The 21,875-nt window shown below is 39.9% G+C and overlaps 1 protein-coding gene across 6 annotated transcripts in view; it reads right to left on the bottom strand.

Moving 5' to 3' along the window:
• Window positions 1-21,875, bottom strand: part of Setx (senataxin) — a 50,311-nt gene that overhangs the window by 12,546 nt on the left and 15,890 nt on the right. For 4 of the 6 annotated variants that reach the window (XM_076928360.1, XM_076928363.1, XM_076928364.1 and 1 more), the window contains exons 8-20: window positions 21,543-21,714; window positions 21,342-21,429; window positions 16,803-20,924; window positions 15,450-15,549; window positions 12,767-12,925; window positions 9,773-10,035; window positions 8,746-8,913; window positions 7,971-8,127; window positions 5,565-5,666; window positions 5,257-5,372; window positions 4,054-4,125; window positions 2,928-3,077; window positions 1,457-1,564 (exon numbers count right to left, since the gene is read on the bottom strand). In XM_076928360.1, coding sequence (XP_076784475.1) covers window positions 1,457-1,564; window positions 2,928-3,077; window positions 4,054-4,125; window positions 5,257-5,372; window positions 5,565-5,666; window positions 7,971-8,127; window positions 8,746-8,913; window positions 9,773-10,035; window positions 12,767-12,925; window positions 15,450-15,549; window positions 16,803-20,924; window positions 21,342-21,429; window positions 21,543-21,714 — 5,777 coding nt within the window. The remainder of the gene's footprint in view (window positions 1-1,456; window positions 1,565-2,927; window positions 3,078-4,053; window positions 4,126-5,256; window positions 5,373-5,564; window positions 5,667-7,970; window positions 8,128-8,745; window positions 8,914-9,772; window positions 10,036-12,766; window positions 12,926-15,449; window positions 15,550-16,802; window positions 20,925-21,341; window positions 21,430-21,542; window positions 21,715-21,875) is intronic. The other 2 variants (XM_076928362.1, XM_034494576.2) reach the window with 1 other exon arrangement.

Here is a 21,875-nt window from a genome sequence, read left to right as displayed (position 1 = left end):
AAACTCTTTACCTCCTTAAGCACTAGGTATGCATGTGGTAGCAAACACACAAACATATATACACACACACACACACACACACACACACACACGAATGAAAGACACACTGAAAATCAACTTGTAATCATTTTTAAATTTTTCTTCAGTAAGTTTCTTTGACTGTACTGCTCACAAGCATGGCTCCTGCCACAGTCCCCTCTCAGTGGCTGTGCACCTGTGCTTGCAGCTACAGAACTGCAACACTGTTCTCAATAAATCCAAACTCAAAAACAAATGGCAACAACAAAAACACACACTCATTGAATAACTGGACAGAGTTTTTTTTTTTTTTTTTTTTTTTTTGGTTTTTTGAGACAGGGTTTCTCTGTGTATTCCTGGCTGTCCTGGAACTCACTTTGTAGACCAGGCTGGCCTTGAACTCAGAAATGAGAGATGTTTTCAAAATGATCTTTTTCTGAAATTATGATGTCACCACTCTGTATATATTAGTAAAAAAACCACCAATTTTATTAAATTTCAGAACCTTGGTATAAGCCTATTTAAAATGACCCAAAACAATTACTGAGTTCAGTTTCTGATATGCATTTGCAGGAGACAAGTCTAGTGTGGAGGTGAAAACCAAAACAAAAAAGGCAGACTAGCCAGGCAGTGGTGGTGCATGCCTTTAATCACAGCACTCAGGAGGCAGAGGCAGGTGGACCTCTGAGTTCAAGGCCAGCCTGGTCTACAGTTATAGGACAGCCAGGGCTACATAGAGAAACCTGTCTCAGACACAGACACAGACACAGACACAGACAGACAGATACACACACACCAACCACACAGGCAGCCCGGACCACATTCTTCATCCCCCACCTCTCTTTCCACAGTGAGCGCACTTCCTTCCATCATCATCTGTACTTTCAGGTGTGAAGGGCAGACTTTTTTTTAGCTCCTGAAGAAAAAATGCCCAAACTGAACATCTATTTCCAAATCATGCTTCCTTATGTTTCCCTTAGCTTCAGGAACACAGTGTAAAGCATGAGGTGTATGTGTGGGATGGTTGTCTTTATACTTAAAGCTGTCTTATGTGTTTTGTGTTCTTATCAAATCAGATACAGCCCCTCCTTCACCGGGAAAGCCTGAAACACTGCAATGTGAGCTAAGGTTTTTGTGTCTAAAAAACTCTTGCCCATACACTCAGAAACACAACTGTGAACAAAGAGGACATTTACAAAAAACATTCACTCTGTTTTGGAATGAGGTCTCACTGTGTATCCCTAGCAGGGCTGCTCAGTCTTCAGAGTGCTGGGACTGCAGGCATGTCTAGCCACAATTTTTCTTTCGAAACTTCACATAACACTTCTCTTTTTTTCTGTCATTTACCAATTTCCCCTTCAATAAGAAATGACAATTCAAAACAGAACCATTCTTTCAAAATAAAAATAGATCTTCTGACATCAAGAGCCGTACTCACCATAGAGATGACTGTGGGAGGGAGCTGCTTGGGGTCTCCTACTAGGATAAGTTTATTGCAGCGGTGGATGAGTGGAGAAAGCGTCTCAACTTCACAAGACTGCCCAGCCTTGTTAAGGAAGGATAAAAGGAGGCAGAGTCTGAATTAACTTCTAATCATCCAGAACAGCACCAAACTTCTCCTATACTAGAAACCTTTATTGTTATTGTTGTTGTTATCATTATCATGATGATGATGCAAGACCTCATACATGCCAGGCAAGTGCTTTATTACTGAGTTATAGCCCAGTCTCCTCTACATCAGGTATCAAAAATAGGCATTTTTTAAATGATCAAAATATATCATACTTGTATGAAAATGTCTTTATGTAAGACATTGTACCATGTACAATGAAGGCATAAAAACAAAAATACATACATATAAAAGATTTCATCATAAAACAAGTTATCTAAACACAATTATTGATTGACAGCTGAACTATCTTTCCAGTCCCTAAACACAATTTTCAACACTCTAACAAGTAGTGTGAATTTAACCACCACAGATGCCTTAACTGTGTAATTAGATAGCAACAGAAGGCTGTGGACATCTTAAGTGCCTGCTTCATTCCTGCTGAGCTGGAGCCTGGAAAGCTTCTCTAATAGCTGCTTTAGAACACTATCTCTGAAACTCAGATGTTACTTGAGGGATGACTGTTTCCCAACTTTCTAATGCAGTAATGTGGTCTTTTTTTTTGTTTTTGTTTTTTTTGTTTTTTTTGTTTTTCGAGACAGGGTTTCTCTGTGTAGCCCTGGCTGTCCTGGAACTCACTCTGTAGACCAGGCTGGCCTCGAACTCAGAAATCCACCTGCCTCTGCCTCCCCCCAAGTGCTGGGATTAAAGGCGTGCGCCACCACTGCCCAGCGAATGTGGTCTTTAATTAGTTCATCATTTCCACCTTTCTGGTCTTTTATTTTATCACATAATTTACATATCTACAACAGGGTACAGGATCTCCTAGAATGATTCTTCTTCATATCACATGATCCAGTCCTTCTGTCTTCTGACTTTTTACTCTCGCCAGCAATGTACACAATTAGTGTTGAGTAAATGGACAAGACATAAAAGATGTCAGCTATAAATTCAGCTGCCAAAGCTGTCCCAAGTCACAAATTTGTATTTCAAAGTACTGTACTAGCAGAGAAGCTGCTGCAGCTCAGGAGGGAGAGTGCTGGAGACAACTGTGCCCAGAAGACTACAGTCCTCACTGTGGCAGGCTGTCAGTGTATGTTTCACTGTCTGAGAGCACCTGCACATTAGCTAAAGGCTGTGGATGCAGCCTCACAGGCGAGGCGGGGTGTTTGCTCACCAGCACTGTTAGAGTAGTGATCACTAAAGAAAAGCCCTCATTTCGTCCACACTTCAGCACCCATTATTCACCCACAACTTTTCGTGGTCCTAGTCACATTTGCACACTCGATTGTCCACTGACCTCATCTACAATGACACAACTGAAGGGGACACCCCCTTGCCCTCGAAAAGCAGACTCAAGCAATAAACCACCACTAGTGCTCAGTGTGCAGCAGATGACATGGGACTCCAAGATGATGGTGTTCTGTGCTCTCTGTGGACGTCCCTGAACCTAGGATGACAAAAGATAAATATATTTAGTTATATGCAAATCCTGTTAACAGTCCTATTTTTACTTCTTATAAAATATCTACCTTTTTTGTTCATGTGACATAAAAATAATAAAAGGGGAAGCCTCAGCTCTAGAAAACAAGAAATCCCTCTGCACAAATCCATCCTGGACTTGAACAATGTATGTGAGTTTTAGAAAAGGTGGCAATCTGGCTCCAGTACTAAAGCATAGCCAGGGTCTCTTCTCTTGGTCATAACTGTAATGAGTGTTCTCCCAAATATGACTAATTTAATAGCGCACAGACGACACAATGAGCAACAAAGCTCACAACACGGATGAACAATGCAATTCACCTGTAAGTATGAAACACTACTTTAGAGGTTATTTATACTGTTAATGAAAGTATACATTAAATTCAACTGTGTTTGTCACTGGTCAAAAAATGCAAACTACCAGTTACCCTTAAACTGTCCTACTAAACTACTTTGGACTGTGGGTGGGTGTTCCAGAACTGGGACCAACTGTACATGATACAGGATTCAAACAAAAGCACAAAAAGCTTATGCTCTAAGCCAAGAATAGAAAAAAGGGAGATGTTTTTGTGCCTAATTGCATTCCACCATCACTCAACTTATATTCATAATACACAAAGCTCACAATAGTCCACAGTTGCTACCTTCTTCGTACATTACAAGTAACTTAATACATTACTTAGTACCTTCTTAGTACATTAGTACTGTTTCTCTCTCAATATCCACAAACCTAGTCTCATGAACCACTCATGGTAGCAACTCTCTATTTGCAGCTGGTGAAAAACTGTTTAATACTGACCTATCCCTAAGAGGAAAACACTGATGTCTCCACTTTTGCAGGTGGCATTTTTAAGTTAAATACTTTTTAAAACAAACCTCAGTCCTTATGCCCTCTGAACTGTTTCAAAAATAAACGGCTGCAGGTAAACTACCTACTTACTTACCTCTTTAATTTTCGAAGCAAGTTCTTGCCTTTCTTTTGAAACCATGGCAATGTGTTCATCTAATTCTTGCCTCTGAAAACAATTTTGAAACCACCATGAAAACCAAGTACTTTAGAAAGCTCTCAGACACTTCACACCTCAGACACTTCACACATCTTACCCATGAATTCACTGAACCGGCATGCTCTCTTTCCTACCAGTCAAGTCCCAACACTGCTCTACACACCTGATGGGCTCAATTCTGTCTCCCACGTGCATGTCTGCTGTCTGCCTAGTATCTCAAACCTCGGAGCTTCATTCCTCCATTCATGCTAAGGTGCTTCACACACAACAATCTGGCCACAGTGATGAGCATGTAACATAATGCAGGCATGGAAAAGCATGGCACCCTTCCCCTAAATAAAACCAGGGATTAGATCTGCTTGGCAACCAGAAACTAATCAGAGTGCATCCTTGGAACCGACACATGGTATTTTAAGCCAGAGTGGTGGTGCCCAGAAACACTGGCACTTGACTTCTCATGGAAAAAAGGTTGAGCTAGAGAGAAAAGGTAGCAAAACATTACCAGGTAAGTTTCTTGATCCAAACACACTGAAAGCTAAGTCACTCTTGACTTTGAGTATATGAGCCAGTAAATTCTCTGTCTCAACCTGATTAGAAACATTGGCTATTTTTATTTCTGTCTACGTGTGTTTTCTTTGCATTGTGTCTATCACGTGTGTGCCAACAGTCTGAGGAAACCAGCAGACACCAGCAGACCCTTGGAACTGTAGTTAGTTTATTGTGAGCTGCCACATGGAGGTTAGGAACCAAACCTGGGTCTCCTGGAAGAGCGGCCAGTGCTCTTAACCACTGAGCCATTTCTCCAGCCCCTAAATTAGATTTAACTCAACAGAAAAGTGCCCCCCCCAAAAAAAAGCCATCTACTTTTATAAATAAATCTTTACTGCAATACAATAATACAATTGCACCATCGATCTCATGAGGCTTTAGAGCCACAATCAAGCTGAGGCTGTCAGAGACTATAGACTATGGTCTATAAAACATAGAATTTACAAAAGAGCTCACTAACCCCAACATTAGCCATACTACTCCAGCAGATCACGGAGTCACACCACATCACTAAGAGCAGCATCACACACCCACTGACTTGGTTCATGTCTATGTCACTTCTGCAAGGTCCAAGCGAGGAGGTGTTCATACCTGCATCTCCCGCCCACCTCGACACAGAGCTCGCTGACGAGAAAGCTCATCAAGTTGAGCATCTAGAATTTCTTTTCTTCTAAGCATTTCTTGAATATGAGAAGGCAATTCTTTTTCTAATATAAATTTTAAAAATCACATGTTAATTCTAGCAAAAAAAAAAAAAAAAAAAAAACCCACACCACAGGTACACAAACACATACAATGAGAAAGAAGCTAGACTAGTTGTGCCCAAAATACCACTAGTGCCCCATCATTACTTTGTGATACAAACAGCAGAACACCAATGCAAACAGGCCAGCACTTACTCATTCTGTGGTTGACTTGGCTGTCCAAACTGAATTTTAGTACCTCCGTATTAATAGACTTTTCTGGACCCAGTCGTACTAAATTTATATCTCCACAGTTTCCTGTTGATAAAAAGACATAAAATTAATAAGGACACTGATAATAAATCCCATCTCCATATTAATCAGAGAAGGGCAACAACTGTCAACTGTACACCAGGAGCTATACTAAGACTTCTCACACATTTTTTAAAGATATTCTGACTAACAACTCTGTAAGGCAAGTACTTGCCACTTTACCCAATACAAGCTAGGAAGGTCATATGGATAGTGCATGCAGAGCTCACATTGTTAGGCTAATGTTTCTCAAATTCTTCCCTATACAGTGTTCCATGAAGAACACATTTGAAGAATGAATGATAAATGTAGATACTGAGATTAAAGGCGTGTGCCACCACACCTAGTAAGTTTTCATAACCATATTATTACTACGCAATTAATTCAAATAGAACCTTACTTGGCTACTCCCAACCCAAACACCCAGAATTAAGGTGCTTGAGAGAAGGTTTGTATGTAGTCCCTGCTGGCCTGGATTCAGTAAGTAGACCAGACTGGCCTTGAACTTCTAACAATCCTCCTGCCTGTAAAAATGGGGCATGTGTACCCAAGCAAATATACGGAGAAGAAATGGCATAATTGTCTAGCTACCTTTAATAAAAGATCTTTAAAATCCTAGTTCAGTTCCCTCTCCTAAATGTAAGACCATCTTCTCTGGCCAATACTTACTTGGAGGTTTTCAAAATAGCTTGATTCACCATGCCTCCATCAGAAAGATGGAAGCGATTATCTGGGATTTATCCTAAATATCTACAAATGTTCTACACATTACAATGGGCATCCTTTACACTGTAAAATGTAAGAGAGGAATTCCTAAAAGCTAAAAGCAGACAGTTGAAAAAACCTAGGATGTATGGAGTTCTGGTGGCTCTCCTGGATTCTGGAGCAGGGCAATGGAAGAGCACTGGCAGACGGCTGGGCATTTATTTTGTTCTTTAAATTATCATCATCATCATTAAGGTATAGTTTACATTCAGTAAAATGCAGGCTTGAAAACCTTGTCTTGGTACAAGTTCCACAACAGCCAGCGTTACACAAAAACCCTGTCTAAAAAACCAAAAAAATAATATTGCAATTATCCAACCCCCCTCCCCCCCCAAAAAAAACCCACAATTCACAAAAACTTCTTGTCAAAAAGAACAAAATAAATCAACACAAATAATAAATAACAAACTGTATAAAACAGTTTGTTTTACAACAAAAAGGTATGGGCTGTTCTCATTTATGACCATTATCTTCCAAGTGCTAAACACATTAGTGATCAAGCACTGTGTCAAATAATGACATTCGTAAATTGGTACTGTGATTTACCAAAGGCACAAGAAAAAAAAAATAGCCTGTACCACCTCAACAGATGGAAAAGAAAAGCAGAAAATGTGTAATTATAATTATCCACTGATAGAAGTTCAGACTGTTAGTTTCTTTCTAGCTTTACCTGTACTTGAATCCACATCAGGGTGGGTGTCTACTATGAGGGATGCCCCCTCCCACTCCCAACTCTGCTGCTCCACTGCAGTTACGAACACGCTGAGCACAACACCTGCAGTTACATCTCTTGACTACACATGCAGCTCTCTCAGACACTGCTATCCAAACTGGCTTGAGAGCCAGTCAATGGACCACAAGGTCAGCTTAGGGGTGTACAGAGTTGCTATTACTTCAGAGTTAGAACAGAAGGATAGAAGGATACTGTCTCTGCTCACCACCACTAAAAATACATGGCAAAAAGAAAAAGTTTGGCTATAGACTGGCAGTGTATTACGTTTGAGAGGAAACAAACTGTATGTATATTATTAGGTGTACATATGAAAGGAAAGCAAGAATATATGTCCTCAGACTACAGACATGTCCCATGTGATTTGCAGTGAAAGGGAAATAAGTAGAGATGAAACTAGCGCCATATAGGAACCCTCCTTAGAAGATAGCTCATTTGTTCCCTTTGTCACCTCACCTCTCCTCATACTTGGTGATAAGACTCATACTGCAGGTGGAGCAGCTCATACTGCAGGTGGAGCAGCTCATACTGCAGGTGGAGCAGCTATCTCTGACCAAGATATACACTAAGGAATGGAGATCACAATACAGTCAGGCACCAATTCAGAAGGAATCCGGTTCTCTAAAGACTGAACAGCACAGACTAGCACTCAGAGTAATCTGCTCCCTACCTAAGCTTTTGGAACTGGAAGCAAATGTCTGTCATGCTTTCAGAGTATTACTTGCAACTGACTCTGATCTGAACTGCTAAAAGGCAGTGTCAGATCTTCTCAAGAAAATGAAAAGAAAAATAACAAAAACAAGTGAGTATCATACCCAAAGGATTCTTCTTGTCTTTACATTTTTCTTTGAATTCCAGGATAATTTTTTTCATAAGTTCATCAACCGCTGCATTTGAAGGTGCACACACAAGGACTCGGTTTTGTTTGATTTTGGCATTGAAATTTTCATCTGAATGGCCCTTCCTCTGGCTCTACAATTTGTCACACAGCAGACAAACAATGAGCTGTCACAATGGTCAAAGGAAAGCATCTATTCCTTCCACAATATAAAAGTTACTGTGGCAAGCAATGCAGCGGGCCCAGTACTTATGAGCACATACAAGATCCTAACCTTCAATCCTACATAAAATACATACACAACACATACACTTCTCTGCCATAAAGTTTATTATCACAACTGTTGGGAAGCTCTAGGCCTTACATTTTGCTATTACTTAATGAATATTCAGTTCACCAACATTTAGCTCAAGAACACATTCAAGGGGCTGGAGAGATGGCTCAGCAATCAAGAGAACTAGCTGCTTTTCCAGAGTACTCAGGTTCACTTCCCAGCACACACAGCATGGCTAACTACTGTCTGCAGCTCCAGTTCCAAGGAACTCTCGTCTTTTTCGGGTCTCCTTAAGGGACTGTATTTAAGTTGTACACAGACATACATGTGACCCAAACACCCTTACACATAAAATTAAAAACAATAGTAGTAATAATATCTCTTTTTAAATACACAGGTAAAAGGGCAAAGGTACTTTAATACTCATGTCTCTTAATTTGGGTCAGAACCATGTCCAGGCTACCAGTACCACACCTACCTCTGTCAGTAAGCGGTACAAAAGACCAACAATAGTTTTTGATTTTCCTGTTCCAGGTGGTCCGTGAATCAGACAGATTTTGGCAACGGATGGTGAGTGCTTCACCATGGCATATGCAGTTTCTATGGCTTTCTTCTGGTCTTCATTAAAGTCTTTTAAGTAGGCAATCTATAGAAAAGATTGTGTAATGAGTTCTTTCTGTGGTAACACATGGAAGAAGTTAAGAACAGCATTTGTTCAACTTTCTTCCAGTCCATATCAAACAAAAAAAGTATCTAAGTGACTGACCTTTCACAACAAGAAAAAACCTAATTGAATACTAATTACTAGTTAGTACCTATAACTATCAGCCCACTTATAATTGTATTTTAATGCTTTTTACAAATATGACAATAAACTTTCTTAAAATAACTTTTCTTCAGTTATTCCAATATTTTCCATTTAATCAATTCTCTGCTTCGGCAGTAATAAAATGTCACAAGGTGGAAAAGTTTTCATGGCCAGACCTAGTCAAAATTTAGTCTTTCAATTTAAAGAGCCATACTCCTAACCTCTTTGATTCATTAAACTAAGTCAACTCCTTCAAAGTTGCAAAATGACTAGATAATGAACATGAAAGTGTTAGACACAATGATGGTTAGAAGTACTGGTTTCCTTTAGCATTTTTTGTTAATTTTTTGGACTATCTATACATTTTTTACAGTGAAAACTACAGGTTCATCTCTTCATTTGCAACAATCACACAGTTTTCCACCAACTCTCTTTCAAATACAAATCTCACTCTGCAAAATCTGCGAACAACTCCTGAACGGTGAGCACCCAGTAAACACTGAAGCAGATGACTGGCAGAACTGGAGAACAGCTCAATGGTACTCTGTCAACACACCCTCTTTACTGTCTTATCTTTACCCTGACATAAGCTAATCTACTTGTCCACCTTGCAAAACTGAAGGGAACCAAACACCACTGTGCACAAGCATACAGGACCACGTAGCAGCTAAAATGTCCTAACACAAAGTTCTCTTACTTTCCTGGCTTCATTCAAATCAGCACTCACAATTCTTTCAGAAGTTGTAGTTAGTAGGTCTTTGGTACAGAAGTCCATGGGGTTTGGATTTAGAACAGCTCTGGCCAACTGGTTCCGACTACTCAGCAGAGACATGGCTTTCAATTTCCTCTGTGTAGTTACCAGAGAACTGATTACAATACACTTTGTAAGTTCTTTTACACGGACTGGCAAGTTATCTTGTGTCTGGATGCATAAGGAACACTCCGCTTTCCCATTGCGGACTATAATCAAAGAGGAGAAAAGCAAGCATCAGTGTAACATTATCCAATGGAAAAGATTAGTCAAAAGTGTTTAAAATTTGTATTTTACATGATGTGTTAAGTCACTTATATTTACTAAATGTAAAATTATCCTGTTTTGTTTTTTTTTTTCCACTGTTCAGGAGTTGGTTTTAGGTTTTGTGGAGTGATTTTTATACTTGAATGACTAGTGGAGAACTGTGTGGAACTGTTGCAAATGAAATAAACCTGTAGTTTTCACTGTAAAAAAAAAAAAACAAACAAAAAACAAATGAACAAAAAAACCCCAATCTCTGAGTTTAAGGCCAGCCTGGTCTACAGAGCTAGTTCCAGGACAGCTAAAGCTACACAAGAGAAACCCTGTCTTGAAAGTCCAAACAATCAACCATGTTCCTGTCCTCCAGAGGAAGGTACCAAGTAAGTATGTCAGAAAGTAATGAGTGCTTTGGAGAAACAGACAGGATGAGGAAGGAATGTGGGCACAGAGGTGGACAAGCTGGTGTCTTCCTGACACGATGGTACTGAGTAAATGTGAACGCTATGTCCTTTAAGGAAGAAAGAGTGCAAAATAAGCACATTCAACAAGCCCAAACACAGAGGCATAGAACTGTGCTGGGAAGTATTTCAGATATAGCGAGGCAGACCTGGCACAGGTGACAGGAAAAGTCAGAAGCCATGCGTTACAAGATCCAAAGAGCAAAATGGGATGTGTATTTTTGTAGATTTCTGGGTAATACAGCAATGACTCAGAATGCTACCCAGTTAGGAAGAGAGTCCATACAGGTATCTCTGTAAAGCTTTGCCTTACACATTAAAAAAAAAAAAAAATCACTTTCTACTGCAAACCAAGGGAGAAAAAAAACTAGCCTGACACTGGGCATGGTGGTGACTTTAATCCCAACACTTAGGAGGCAGGCTGATCTCAGAGTTTCAGGAAAGCCAAGGCTACACAGAGAAACCCTAACTCAAAACATACAAACAAAAAGAATAAAGTGCTATGGAGAAAGTGTAAAGATGATGGTTGGATATAGGATGCAATGCACAGAAACTTGCAATGCAAAGTCAACTTGCAATGAATTAGATGCTATTATGAAAGATGCAAAGGGCAAGAGATGACCACAAAGGCTTAAATTACAACTTTTCAGACACAGAGGTTCCAAAGTTTTGTTCTATAAGGAGTTCAGAAAAAGAACTTGAAAATTAGATTATTATAAATCAGCAAATGCAATCACTTTCAAGAGCCAAGAGACAAACATTCAGTCACACCGTGCTGTAAATCTTCCACATCACATAAAATGCACCCTGGTGTTACAGTCTCACGACAATCAACGCCACTTTGAAGACATAATGAAGTAAGGATGAAGAATCAGGAAATCATCTTTTCATGCAAGTTAGAATACTAGTGTTTCAACTGTCAAAAGCAGATTGATATAAAGAACCTGGACTTCACAGTAAACTGCAACTAGGGTTGGAACCATGTCTAATGACACAACCTGTAATAGCAGCTTCTTGGGAGGCTAAGGCAGAATTATTTTAACCTACTAGCCCAAAAACAACTGAGCAACATAGAAAGGCCTGACTTAAAAAAAAAAAAAAAGATTCAATTCTGTCCTGCAAATTGATGTTAGCAACAACCTTGGCTACTTTCTATTTCCGAGCCACAGCTTCCCTTAGTTACAAAGAATTAATTCTGACCACCTCTGGAGAACACTAAAACCTGTAGTGTAAGACACATTTCTCGGCAGATGTTCTTAAGCTCAAGCTTTGGGGAAGAAATCCCTACAATACAACGGCTGGAAGTGATGGAAACAGTACATTTCCAAGCTTAGGCTGTCTTACAATAATAAATTGTTCTTCTCATTAGTAATTAGTCAGAAAGCCAAGGCTGGAATGTGATTTAAGTTATTAAACAGATGACTTGAAAGTGATACACAAAAATGACAGATGGAAGAATGCATCAGAAGAGGGCATTAAAACAAAGTCAGGTGGTAGCAGAGTGTGCCTGTAATTCCAATACTATAGAGGAAGAAACAGGCAGATCACTCACTGAGTTCAAGGCCAGCCTGATCTACACAGTGAGTTCCAGGACAGCCAGGGCCTTACAGACAAACCTATTTCAAACCGTACCCCCTCCACAAACAAAAACAAAACAAAACAAACAAAACAAAACAAAACAAAACAACAAAAAGGTTTGAGGCAGGAGAGATGATTCAGTGGTTAGGAACATAAGATACTGCTTTTTCCAGGAGAACCTGAGTTGGGTTTCCCTGTACCCATGATGCTGGGCAGCTCTTAACTGCCTGTAAACTTCAGCTCCAAGGGGATCCAGCATATCTGGCCTCAGCAGGCACCTGCACTTGTATGCACACACCTACATATATATAATTAAAAACAAAGCTTTTAAATAGTAAGCAGTAAACTCAGGATCTTAGGTGGGAAATAGAAAATTCTAAGCGGAAAGTGATCAACCAGGCATATAACAAAATATGGGCCAGGCGGTGGTGGCACAAGCCTTTAATCCCAGCACTTGGGAGGCAGAGGCAGGTGGATTTCTGAGTTCGAGGCCAGCCTGGTCTACAGAGTGAGTTCCAGGACAGCCAGGGCTACACAGAGAAACCCTGTCTCGAAAAAAAGAAAAAAAAAAAAAAAATGGGGCTAAGAAAGCACAATGTACAGCAAAGGAGATCATCTTGTTGACCCCTTATTTACTTACTGACTGAAGTACGGCGAAACTTATGAACATAGCCACAGTAATAATGATTGCGATCTTGCATGCCATGCCTGTCCATATATTTCTTCTCAGGAATCAAAAACACCAGATCATTTTCCTTTGGGTGAAGCTGTTTAGCTAGTTCTGATTCCTCCAGGTAAACTATGAAACAAAAATTGGCAATTTATGCAACTCTTCAAGATCAATTTACAAAAAAATTAAACCTTTGTACTAAGTTCCAAAGTATAAGGTCCTGATGAATTCTCTCTACATATTAAAAGGGTGACCTAAGCCAATAAAAATTTAAAAATCTGATGCAGACCCTAACAGTGGTAGATGTGCTCACATAATGATGCATGACCGGCCCATGATCTAACCGGTTCAAAAGTCCAGCATGGAAAGCAGAAGGGCTCCACAGGTCCCACTACTAGCTGAGCAGTTACTGGCAATTCACTTTACTTTAGGAGGATGGATGCTTGTTATGATTCCACTCCACAGATTCCAGTGGATGACCCTACATCCAGGCACAGAAAGGTAGCACCAACTGGGCTCAATGGGCTTTAAAGCAAATCAGCTGGGTGGTGGTTGTGCACCTCTAATCTCAGGCAGGTATCTTGAGTCCTAGCCAGCCTGGTTTGCAGAATTACAGGACAGCCAGGGGCTATGCAGAGAAACCCTGTCTCAAACTTCACTCTACCCTCACCCCCCAAAAGAACAAAGTAACATGCACTGGCCTCTTCTAGAAGACCTAAGTCCATTTCCCAACACCCACATGACAGTTCACAAAGACTTTTAACTCACTTTCAAAAATCCAATTGTAATTGTTTATTCATTATAGGATTCTGTAAAGTTTAAAAAACAACATGGGTGGTGGTGATAGAAGCCTTTAATCCCAGCTCTTAGAAGGCAGAGGCAGGAGGATCTCTGTGAATTGGGAGGCCAGCCAGATCTACAAAGTGAGTTCTAGGACAGCCAGGGCTACAGAGAAACCCCGTCTTGAACAATATATTACAAAAGGAAGATATGAAAGAGGGTTGTAATATAGGGTTCTTTGGGGGCCTGGAGGGAGGAGAGTAAGAATGGATATAATCATTTCAAATGAAAGTTGAAAGGAAATTTCTACAAAGCAAAACAGAATACTGAAAAGTAACAGACACACTAGTTTTTATTTAGTTAAAAAAAAAAAAGCTTAAGTAAATGGGTTTTTTTGGGGGGGGTCGGGGGGCGGGTTTGAAGTCCCTCTTCAGTGAGGGAGCTCAACTCCTAGAAAAAGTGACTTTAAAATATCATTCAAGGTACTGGGGAGGTAGCTCAGTCATCAAAGTGCTTATCTCACAACCACCAAGGACCTGAGTTTCAGACCCAGAACCCACACAGAGAGGCTGGGCATGCTGCAAGTTGGGCAATGGATGGCTGCTCTTCTACAGGACCTGGGTTCAACTCCCAATACTCACATGATAGCGAATAACCATCTGTAACTCTAGTCCTAGCAGTCCAACCACCTCTTCAGCCTTCCACAAGCATACACATGCAACTTTTCTTTTCCTTTTTTTTTTTTTTTTTTTAAAGACTGGTCATGGTGATACATGCTTATAATAATACAGTATGGTTAAGCAGAAGATGGAGATCCCTCTGGCTCACTGGCCTGCCAGTCTAGCTGAATTGGTGAGATCCAGGACAATGAGATCCTAGGGTTGATGAGAACAAACCTAAGGTTGTTCTCTGGCCACCATAGGTGCTTGTACATACATATGCGCATGACAAAAACACTGAATAAACCTAGCCACAGTTGGGCTTGTGAAAACTAACTATCTTTAACAAGAAATTTTTAACTGTGTTATAATATAGCTCAGAGGTAGAATACAAAGATCCTAGGTTCTAATCCCAGAAACCCCCAAAAAATTATAAAAACAAAAACAGAAAAGAAAAAAAGGGCACGACACAGACTGTGGAAAACAGTAACTTCACAAAAGATACTCAGCAATCAAGTGATCAGAGTCAGTCGGCACCACGAAAAGCTATTATTCTGTTCTATTTTTACCAAATGCATAAAGCATCACATCTAAGGTAGCGTCTAGGAAACAAAGAGTGTGTCCTACAAACTAGACAGTCCTCTTTAGGCATCAAAAACATGCAGTGAAGACAGGCTGAGGAATGAACTACTCTAGACCACTGGGGACTGTGCAGTGTGCCTTGAATCTCAGCACTCAGGAGACAGAGACAAAGCAGATCTTTGTGAGGGCAGCCTGGTCCACGATTGAGTTCCAGGCCAGCCAGAGAGACACACACAGAAAGATTCTATCTCAAAAAAAAAAAAAAAAAAAAAAAAAAAAAAGAAAGTCACATGTACAGGAAAAGTTTACTTTTTATATGTTCATATTTTCATATGTTCATATTTTCTCTATATATCACATGCACTAAAATTATAGAACTTGTTAACTGAACTTCTGACCATTTGTTCTTTTTATCTCAAGTAATGTTTTCTGCCTTACTGTCACACACTGTAACTAGAGCTAAAAGAGATGAGTTTCCATGGCTGTGTTCATCTGGTCACTGGCTGCTGTCTATAGCACTGCTGAAAGCTCTAAGTGCTCCTCCCACTGGGTCACCTTACCAGTCCCTGCCATCTCTCAAGTAAAAACTTCCAATCATCACATTACATATTCCAAGTTGTGTATGAACTTACTCAGAAACTCCCAGTATTTTTTATAGTCGGCTGGAAGTTTTCGTAAATGCAACTGATAGAAATTCTCTTTATTTGGAGAGTTCAGCCATTCCTGTGCCACCTACACAAAGCAAAAAAAGAAACTAAGAAATAAAGAACATGCTAAAAGCCACTACACACAACAAAATGTTCCAAAGTGGGCTAAAGGAAAAGCAGAACAGAATCCCAAGTGAAAAACCTAAGGATCAGTTTGTGAGGTTTATCAAGTTGTCTACAATGCCCTGTCCAATTCAGCAGCCATCAGCCACACTTGGTTCTATCTGCTAACTGAACTTCTAAAGGCTAAAAATACTTTTCCTCAGTTGAAATAGACACCTTTCATGTTCAGCAGTCACCTGTGGCCCTGATACTGTTCATGTGCTGCTAGATCTTACTGGTAGCACCTACTTCACAATGAGATCATCTGACCTACATTTCTCTCAATCTCTGGGAATTGGCATAAGCATTCTTCCTGTTGGTTTTTATATGTCACACATACTTGTCTTCCAAAGCCTCAAATCAAACCCAGAAGTATCTTTAAGATCTTTCATGAGTTAAAAATGCCTACTCCTAAACCCAAATTTATGGGGGGGGGGGACCTAGTGTAAAAAGGCTATTTTACACTTTTTTAAAAATGATCTCTGAGACCAGTAACTTTTTGAGTCAAGTATCTAAATCTGCGACTGGCCCTCAGTTCCTCATATAACCGTTCATCAATGACTCTTGGCACTGAACTGCTTCTGCACAAAGTTAAACAAGCAGTTACTCCTCAGAGAGGTGAACACAACTCCATTGTCAAGTTATGCATCATTTTTGGCTAGAAACATCCAGCAGGGGCTTTCCTGACATGTACTGCTCTAGCCTAGAAACCAGGAGACGTGAACTCAGTAAGTTCTACCTTACTCCTGGCAGGGAGTAAACATTATAACATAACCAGGTTAAGCCTCAAAACAGAGTCGTCTTTTCAATTTCCACTCATCAGTCATATATTCTAAAATGTACTCTATAGCCTTTCCATCTTCACAGCTACCACCCAAAGCCACTATCATTTTATCCCCAAGTTGCAAACTATTCTGTAACTAGTTAGCAACCTATAACTAGGCTACTAGATCTGTTAGCCCTCCCACAGTTTATTCTCTACCCAACAACCAAGGATGTTAGGTAAGGAATAAGCTAGTGTGTATCACTAGTCCCTGGTCTAAACACTGACCAACTCCAATCTTCCAATACCATCTCACTAAACTGAGTATAGACTCGAACAGAAACTTGAGGGAGCTAAATGCTCATAATTACTTCTCTAACTACAGAAGGGGTAAAGAATTAAAGAATACTTACTGTTTCAAATGCATTCAATATAATCAAAGGTAGAAAAACATTAAAATATTCTGCACAATCTTGAAATCGGACAGGCACAGGTCTTGAGATAGACTGACAAAGACTTGTTGGGGCACCACACTTATCAAAGTTCAAAAACATATGGTATTTCCATTTCAAGACTTCTTTAATGAAGGTATCAAAGATGGACTGGGATGGCAAGAGAATGTTCACTGGAGAAGAAGCCGACATAGGCCTGTTCTCACTAAATGTAAGCTTGTAACTCTGTTTGTTGGAACTGCTTGGAGTCTGAAAGTGAAAAATATTGCATAAACTTTTCACCTCAGCCACTGGCTTCTGAGACCCTATGGAAGAGGGTGGTGTCACCTTCAAATTAGGCTGTGCTCCACTTGACTTATTTTTTAGTGCTGACTGAAGTGTGGTACTTTCCAAAGACTTGGAAAGATTGGCAGTTCGGGAAGCACTGCTTGAGCTAAATATCTTGGTAGTAGTAGGTCTCAAGGGCCTGGCTACAGAAAGAGGCAAGCCAGGTTTACGAAACACCTCGTCATCTGCTGCTTTTGCTTCAGAGTGTCTTGTGCAGTATTCACTCTGGATTTTTGTGCTTTCAATACAGTCTTTGTATTTACACTTTGTGATACTCAAAGACTCCAACTGAGGTCGACTTAAAGAATCTTCTCTCTGAACTGTATCTTTGTTATGAGCCACGATAATGGTTTTGTTGTTTTCCAACTGTGAGCACAGATCCATATCTTGAGGATCATGCTGTGTTAGGAATAAGTTGTCATCATCTGTGTCACTACTGGACTCTGGCTCTGCGGCTTTCAGAGCTGCCACCTCGTCCCCAACTTGCACTGCGAGAGCACCTCCACCCACAGGATCCTCGGAAGCAGACACCATCACCACATCTGTTGGCACTCCACCACTTAACACTCTAGATTCACACTGGTTCACAAGACAAGTTATACCTGTCACCCAAGGATCAGAAGTGGCTTCTGCCACTTCTGGTTTGGAAAGCATGTATTTTGATAATTGTTTTTCATTACTGATGGCAAGTGGCTCCGTTCCTCTATGGTTATCTGGCTCATCAGAGTCTATAGCAAGTACATCTGAACCCTGTACTATGCATGACACTGCTCTTACAGTGTCAGTAGTTTTGTAATCAAAGTCTCGTTTCTGATGTGATCTGGATCTCATAAGCCTTTGAAATTGAAGATCCTGGCTTGTCAGAAGCTTCTTGTTATTTTTGATAGAAAGAGTCTGAGGAGAAATTAATTTAGTCTTTCTGGGGGCTTCAACTACTCCAACAGTCTTACCGTGGTCACGTAATTGGACTATACATTCCAGAGACCTCTGGGACAGCTCAAAAGCCTTCCGAGGAGCTTTTTTCAGACCTAGTTTTTCAACTGTTGAAGTGGGCTCTGGACACTGGCGAAACTTCTTTGGTGGCACAATAGCAGGAGAAGTTCTACAACTTATATAACATGAACTCTTATTCTGTCCTCTTCTGGTGTCTGAATGTGTTTTCTTAGTAGCCTTAGAAGCTGGAACTTTCCTAACAGGTTTTGAGTGAGTACGAGGCTTTGTAGACTTCTGTAAAACTGTAGAATCTCTCTCAACACTTGAACTGGGAGCTACCATCTCCATGTCTGCACTCGCACTTTCAGTAAGATCTCTATGATCAGACGATTGTTCAGTTCTGACAGAAGAGGAAGACCTCTGAGGATCTTCAGCTGTAACTTTGTCACATCGTTTCCTCTTAGGTTTTTTTACTTCAATTTTACAAAATTCCTCAGCAGAAACACTACTGTGTGGTTCTGCATGCTCTTTAACACTCTCTGCTTTGTTTCTAACAACCTCTTCAGACACAGAGTCTGCACCACAACCCAAGTTATTGTTTGTACTATCAGCTACACGAGTTACACAGCTTTTTTGTTCCTCTTGAAGAGAGTTTTTGCTGTCTACTTTATGATCTTGCCAAACTGAAAAAACTTCAGATGAACTTTCAAACTCAAAAACTTGAGATTCAGAGTCCTCAAATTCTATAGGACATGTTGTTTCTTCTTCCTTTACAAGCTTCTTTTCCACACTGGTATTAACTATCAAACCATGCTGCTCTGAACATTCTTTCTCCATGTACACTTTGCACTGTTTGATGTTTTCCTCAATACCACAACTTCCTTCATCTTCATCTTCCTCATCCTCCTCATCTTGTTCTTCATCAGAATCAGAAATAACAATAATTTGTCCATGGCAGGTGGCAGTACTGTCTTGGTTAGCTGTCAAACATCTTTTATCACTTTTTTGTAGCCGAAATGAATTCTGTTTACTTAAACCTGATGGAAATTGAATAACAGTGGTTTGAGATATTAAAGTTATGTTACAGAGGTCTATTGGACGACCTGCTACCAAAGGCTTGCTACTGTCATGAGACACTTGTCCTTCCACCAAGTTAGAAGTCAGCGCTGCACTCGCCCTCATTTCCTTATCTCTTGATTCAACTAACACCTTTACAGGACCCTCATATGGACTTTTCTTCACCAGAGTATCAGTAACTTCTGTAAATGATACCAAATCATCATCGGCACGGCCTTCCTGGATTTGAAGCTTGCCTTCATCATCATCAGAACTGTTATCCAGTTCCTCACTTTTTATCCCTTTCTTGAACAATGAACTGTTTTGGGACTTTTGCTCTTCATGCTCGTCATCCAGAACAGGGTCTGAAGACACATCATGTTCAATGGTATCTTCCTTTAGAGCTCTTCTATCTGTGCCTGAACAGTTCTCAAGGTCAGACACAGCTGTATTTTCTTCTAGATCGATAATGTTATCCACCAAAGTACTTTTCCTACGTTGCTTCTTTATGACATGTGATAACTTTGCACAGATTTCATCTTTCTGTACTTTGAAACTTGGTTTTGAAGTTCTACCAACAGTGCCATCCTTAGAGACATCTTCTTTTGATGTAGATACTTTTTCCATAAAATCACTGCTAGAATCAGTCAATGAATGTGTTGATATTATCACTCCTCTGTCACATCCCCATTCTGGACCATTTCTATTTGGTGGTGTATATGAAGAGTTTTCTTTTCCAGACTTCTCGGTGCTTATTTTAACTTGCTCTTGAGCACTTTCAGAAAAAAGAGCCTCACTTTTCTGCTTAGAGAACAACTCAGCTGGAAGAGGCTCTTCTTCATTCAAATCAATGTAATGCTGCTTGAAGTCCTCCTCTTCTGTAGCATTTGCTTTAATCAATACCCGATGGCTGTCAGCTTTCACTAGCTCTTTAGAAGATGTTGGGCTGCAATTTTCTAAGCAATAAATGTCTTTTTTAGGCTTCCTGTCTATTTGTTCACTTTCTTCTTTAAAAGATGGAGGGGTTTTGAATGTAGAAGTTGGATCCCCAAAAGTGCTATACTGAGGCATTTTGAATTTTATGTTTCTAATTATTTGTTTCAAACACATCTGTAACTCCTGGGTTTCTTGACCAGTCAACTGCCAACCCAGAGACAAATTTCCTCGAAGGAATAAGTTAAGTTTATCCCAGAACCGCTTACAAAGTGTTTGCTGACCAAGCTGATAACCTTCTTTGAGGAGACCCCTAATCAACTGTACACAAGCAAGCTGGACAGAGTTAGACGGCACTGAATGCAACGCCAAGGATGACATTATTGCTGCTCCTCTAGGAGTACTTCCGGGTGACTTCTCACAACTTCGTACAAATGCGGTGGTAGGAAGTTTGGCACACTTCACAACAGCTTCTACCCACTGCTGAGAACTCACCCACAGCAGATGCAGACATTTTTTATTTCTATGCAGCTCAATCACTGATACTAAAATCAGAATAAAAAATTCAGTGACTTTGTCACACACTGCATCTGTCTGGTTGAGGACATCTTTGACTTCAGAGTATAGATGATGAACAACTTCTACTATGTAAGCCACACCCAAGTCCTTAAGATCCATGAGTGACTGAACAAAAGGTATGAACCACAGAAAAGTGCTGTTATGAACACGCATATCTTGACCAATATCTGACTGAAGTACATTGGCTAAGGTTTCCATTTCTTCATACATGTTTGGACAATAATCTGGACAAATGGCTGATCTCCACCCAGAATCCTAAAGTGAAAAAATGATCAATATTCAGATAAACAATTATCAATGGTGTTGATACCCCATCTGTAAAAGGAATGCAATCTGCAAGTTTTTACTCTTCTGATCTACATATTCAACTTAATGTCATTTGAATTATAAGATTGCTTCAAGAAAATGCAAATTCACATCTTCTCACATCTTTATATACTTCAGCCATCCTATCAGTTGGCTTGATTACTACTAGTCCTACTATGATACTCCCCTGTGGTTAGAGTTCATGTGCCCCATATGAAATGCATCAGCCCCCCCAGAGGGCCTTATGAATTCAAACACATCATAAAGTGGATTGTGTGGATTCAAACACATCATAAAGTCAACAACCAGTCACTACACAGAACACTGTCTCTACAGAGTCACTTCAGCTTTAAAAATGGTCTATACCTTTTTGGTCTTTTCAGGATTATAGTTATAAACAATCTGGCTGCACGTCACCATATCATCAAAATGTAGCTCCGGTTCTAACTTGGTCCTTAAATATTAAGAATAAATAGAAATTACTGAAATGAAAGGGGTTGGAAGGGAAAAAAAAATCTTAGAAAATCAGCTACAATACGTTATTTTAAATTCTAACATTTAGCAAACCTCATGGAGCTGTTCCGTATATTCTGGATCTCTCTGTTGTAGCTCTCGTTGTTAATGATGGTTTGAAATGCTTCAATAGGGTCAATAAGTTGACCCCATACCTTAGATCCAAGGCGATCAAGAATCACCATGAAACAGTGTAATGCTGGCCAGAAAGGGTCCATGCTGTCATCTGAAATAAAATGCAACAATTACTAAATTACAAAACAGTAAGAAAAACATTCTAAAATATATTTAAAATATTCTTAGCCAAAACTGACTAAGCAAAATAGCAAGTAATTTAACATGATATCTAATTTAAAGTGTTTTTTTCCCCTCAGACACAGGGTTTCT

This window comes from Arvicanthis niloticus, chromosome 2, assembly GCF_011762505.2.
Source record: "Arvicanthis niloticus isolate mArvNil1 chromosome 2, mArvNil1.pat.X, whole genome shotgun sequence".
NCBI classification, from domain to species: Eukaryota; Metazoa; Chordata; class Mammalia; order Rodentia; family Muridae; genus Arvicanthis; species Arvicanthis niloticus.
This window is presented reverse-complemented; position numbering and strand designations above follow the sequence as displayed.